The sequence below is a fragment of the Abrus precatorius genome, unplaced genomic scaffold (genome assembly GCF_003935025.1).
Source record: "Abrus precatorius isolate BTA unplaced genomic scaffold, Abrus_2018 Scaffold10, whole genome shotgun sequence".
Lineage (NCBI taxonomy): Eukaryota > Viridiplantae > Streptophyta > Magnoliopsida > Fabales > Fabaceae > Abrus > Abrus precatorius.
The window spans coordinates 20,648,618-20,653,274 of NW_020874292.1; the positions used below are offsets into that span (position 1 = coordinate 20,648,618).

At 29.8% G+C, this 4,657-nt stretch overlaps 1 protein-coding gene across 1 annotated transcript; it reads right to left on the minus strand.

The window, feature by feature from the left end:
• Window positions 1-1,670: 1,670 nt before the first annotated feature.
• LOC113848927 (non-specific lipid-transfer protein-like protein At5g64080) lies at window positions 1,671-3,515 on the minus strand. Its single transcript, XM_027478359.1, has 3 exons — window positions 3,118-3,515; window positions 2,890-2,916; window positions 1,671-2,197 (listed from the first exon to the last, which is right to left on the minus strand). Exons 1-3 carry the CDS (start codon window positions 3,458-3,460, stop codon window positions 2,013-2,015), a joined length of 555 nt encoding a protein of 184 aa, XP_027334160.1. The 5' UTR covers window positions 3,461-3,515; the 3' UTR covers window positions 1,671-2,012.
• Between the last annotated feature and the right edge of the window lie 1,142 nt (window positions 3,516-4,657).

The window sequence follows — 4,657 nt, forward strand, 5'->3', positions numbered from 1 at the left end:
TGATTAAATTAGAGTTATTTATTAATTTTTTTTAGTAAAACTATTTGTACAATTAGTTGAAATATATTAAATGACTAAAAAGGGCATATAATGGTATACAAATATTCATTAAAATTAAATAAAAATTATTTCATTTATTTAATTATTATTCATTAATAAAATATTTAACTATTAATTAAATAATTGAGTATATTTTATTGCAAAATTAGGAATAAAATAATTTTATTAATAACTAATAATTTTAAAATCATACCGATCAAATAATCAGTAATAATTATATATATATATATATATATATATATGTGTGTGTGTGTGTGTGTAATATAATATTTTTATAATAAACATTTAAAATTATATAGAATTTCAAATTAGTATAAAAGATCAAAATCATCTGAGTTAGTTCTTGACCAGATTTGTCAATTTGTGATGGGTAAAATTAACTGATTTTTTTAATATAAAAGTTAGATGAATTTAAGAGCAGTTTGGCTAAACTTATATAAAAAATTAATAAAACTTCTCTCTTCATTAAAAATATCTTATCTTTTTCAAATTTTCGAAAAGCTAAATAATTTTTTTTAAAACTAAAAATATATAAATTAAATTTAACTTATGAAAAAAATTAGTATTTTTTATACTAATTTTTTCCAGTAATTTTTTAAAGTTTATTGTTTAAATACGTTAGATTGACCCATCCAAAGTGAGCCTTAATCTGTTAGATTGACCCATCAACACACTTTCCTACGCTCGGCTGATTCTCATTTTAAAACGGATTTAAAAAGGGCGAGACAAGTTCACCTGTCATGTTAAATATTAATTATTATTATTGTTATTTAATTTTACATATACAAATTAATAAATATTAAAATTAAAATTAAAATTTTAATATTAATAAAATTAGTTTTTTACGTAAATTAGAAAAATACACACACACACACACACATACACATATATATATATATATATATATATATATATATAATTTTATCAGATTTTTTTGTTTTAATTAATATAGTTTTATTTCCTTAAAAAAAAGTTTAAGTGCATCAATCCGTCAATAAAAATAGGGTTGGTTAAACTCAATTTAATTTTTTTGGGCAAATTCGGACAAGTTGATTCGTTTTACCATTTTTTTAATATTAACCAACCAATTTAGTTCTTAAAAAATGTTAGTAACTCAATACAACTTCATATGACATTTTTAAAAATTAACTCTACTTCCTAAATAAGTTGTTTTTTATAACCAAAAATATAAGTAAATTAAGTCTTAAATATTCACAAGAGTGAGAGAATAGCCTCAAATCAGTAGAATTTGAACGACATACAAAGTTTTTCTTAACTTGGCTAAACAACCTTTATGAAACTCTGATCCATTTTGAAATCTTAATTAGAGTTGCAATAAAAGCACATCACCCCATTTTTGTGGAAATCAACAAAAACCATACTCCCTCCGGTCGCTCTTCTCTAAGATCACTTTAATTAAATCTTTGAATTAAAGAGTTATTAAAATAATTTATTTATTTATTAACAACATAAATTTACTTTTTATTAACATTAAATTGAATTGATCAATCTTACGTTTCAATATTCAATTCAAGTTTGACGCTTGTTTATATTCTTAAACCTTTATATATAAAAAACTAAAAAGCTTATTAAAAGAAGACTAGGAAGAGGGTTGGAAAGAAGCTTCCAGCATCATGTGTGGGTCATGTTACTAGTTAGAGCTGGCTTCCATTTTATTACATTTTAACCATAACCCCATAAACACGTTCTCCCTAGTGTCTTGTGTCTCGTGGTACATGTCCTCTCAACAAGAAACCACATCACACACATCAAATATAACTATAAGATTTATAACAACACTAAAATCACTACTCAAGTATATACTAAAATTATAAAACAAAGGGTACAACCTCAAAATAGGTTCGAATCACTAGATGAATTTTATCTACTTCCAAGTCATATGTTAAAAGTAAGAAAACAGCAAAATAGTCCCTCATGTCATCCTCCTACTCTCAAAATGGAATGAGACCTGGCTCAAGGCCAGATAATGCAGCTATTAGAAGGCAAACAATCAGGGATCCAGCTGAGAAGGGAATCAATGCTGATGCTGCGTTCCCAGGAGATGGTGATGGAGCTTGTTCTGGAGATTGCTCACTTCCAGCACCCGGTGCTGTTGCAGATGATGAAGGAGAGAGGCCTGCAGGTAGAAAATTTATAATCATTCAAATTAGGAACACTAATCATGTGAGAAATTGAGAATCTAACTACAAAGATAAAAAGTTCCAAGATTTTTCACATTAATGCATGCTTAATTGAGCCGCAAAATATATAATATTAGTATGGATAACATATTTTGATTTTCAATTTTCATATTTCCGTCTACCTTGGTGATTCCTATATTTCATTATTAATGAAGAAAATGAATATCCTGTAATCTAAAAAGTACAAACCAAACACCATAACATAAAGAAAACCGAATGCTTCAATGCCTCCTAGTCATAACTCATAATTAAATAAAAATAAATTAAATCCCAGGAAAGGACTAAACCACTGAACGAAAATGCCTGCAATTAAGCTTTAAATTATTCACAATTGTTTCCACTAACCCTGTTAGGCAATCATGCATCTGAACATCTCCAGAGCACATGAAGTGCCAATGCAGTATGTTCCACAAGAGTGTGTGTGTGTATGTGGGTATTAATGGTTAATTAAGTTAAAATAAAAACAGTCTGCGAAAGGAATATCTTGATGATTAACATCCAGAAGAGAGAAAACAACAAATCAGATATGGCTCTTAATATTACTACACAATCAAGCACATGACAAGATCCCCTTTAAATTTTTAACAAAATTGAACATAAAACTACAACCCCAAAGATTGTAACATACCAGGAGCAGCTGCAGGCGTTTCAGACACTGCAAAACAAGAAAAAAAAAATCATTACTAACATAAGTCCACAAAGGAATGTTTTTTTTCTTCTTTAACAGAACCCCGAAAAAAAAACCAAACTTTCTAGGAAAACACTCTCATCAAGGATATTCAGAAGAATGAAGAAGAAGAAAGTGAGAAAAAAACCAATTGGGGGGGGGGGGTGTTAATGAAGAAGAGAAGCTCACATCCACAATTAGAGAAAGAAGGAGCAGAGAGTTTGCAAGCAGCAGGAAGAGTCAAAGCCTTAGTGACATTCAAAACGACACCGAGCTGAGAGCTACTCTTGAAAGCCTCACAGAGACAAGAAGGAGCGGTTCTGAGGACATTTTTTAAGGAAGAGCAGCATGTTGCTTCTGGTTTTGTTACGGTGCTGCCATTGGAAACAAAGGGCAAGCAATCAGCCATGGTGATTATAAGGCTTGAACAATCCAAAGAGGGTGCTGGCGCATGCGCATGGTGTGATGATGAAGCACTATCAACGGCCATGATGGCCACAACGCACAGAAAGAGTGACAACTTTGGTGCCATAACAACAAAGGGAGAGAGAGTGAGTGAAGAGGTTAATGTGGGAACTGAGGAGTTAAATAAGGGTAGTGAGTAGTTGAAAAGGTTAATGCAGAAAGAGTAGTAACAATGAGGGTGGGAGTTGGGTTGACACGTGGGCAATGAGGATCGTGTGAGATGAAAGAATGCAGAATGTGTACGTGTCCTGCATACTGCAGTACCTAGTTTCACTCTGATCCACATGTGACATTTACAAATTCATAATTCCTTGAAAATATCAATGTGAATGCGTCATGTTGCTCTCCAACTCAAACTCGTCTTTATCAGAGTTCCAACTGGTTAATTAGGTGAAAAGGAAGAAATGGCTCTGTTAATCTGCTGTTTTAGATATTCAAAAATAATATTTTTTACATTTTTGGTAAAATTATAAATACCATCTTTTTTATTTTCAAAATTTGTATAGAAAATAGTAAAAGTAATTTGTTATTATTTTCACCATTTTTTTACAAATCTTTAAAAATAAAAAACATTTTTATTATTATAAAAAAAACATTTTTTTCAAGCCAAACAGCTCCAATTTTGTCTCATTGATGATTACGTCCATATTTAAGAATCGTTTGCATCATATGATAATGATATTTTGTTTCGATTTGATGTTTTTCATTTTATTTTGTTTTATATTTGCTCATCTAAATCTCAAACTGTAAATGCTAGCATATATCTTCCAACTGCCACGGATATTACATATAGTTGGGAATTGATTTGTATGACATTAGTTAGGTGATTTGTTAAACATTTCTTTTTTGAGTGGAAATTGAAACTCAACTATATGTATATATGTATTGATCTTCAAATTGTGCAGTATATGTGAATGAGCATGATATTTCGAGATAGAAAGAAAGAAAATGAAATAAAACTGAATTCATGATGAAAAGAGTGTAATAATATATTATTATAATTCAGTTTGAGAGGGTAAACTCGTAAGGATAAATACCTAACTCAGAACAGCTACCTTTTTCTTTTGAGGGGAAGTTGAAACTCAACTATAAATGGTAGTTGAATAGACGTGGCATACGAATTTAGAAGAGTCGTGCAGAATTGGTGAATCATCATGTTTCAGCTATGTGTCAAAAATATGAATTGATCAATTCATTGGAAGAATCTGTATCGATCGATTAAAGCATTCGGATTTCATAATTATTCAGTAAGAGAATCCGATTC

Bases quoted from the DNA above. Each gene is read 5' to 3' on its own strand.
- LOC113848927 (XM_027478359.1), bottom strand. From the start codon at position 3,460: ATGGCACCAAAGTTGTCACTCTTTCTGTGCGTTGTGGCCATCATGGCC. The intron at 2,917-3,117 runs GTGAGCTTCTCT...CTTGTTTTGCAG, and splicing joins TTCTTTCTCTAATTGTGGAT to TGTCTGAAACGCCTGCAGCT. The intron at 2,198-2,889 runs GTATGTTACAAT...TTCTACCTGCAG, and splicing joins AACGCCTGCAGCTGCTCCTG to GCCTCTCTCCTTCATCATCT.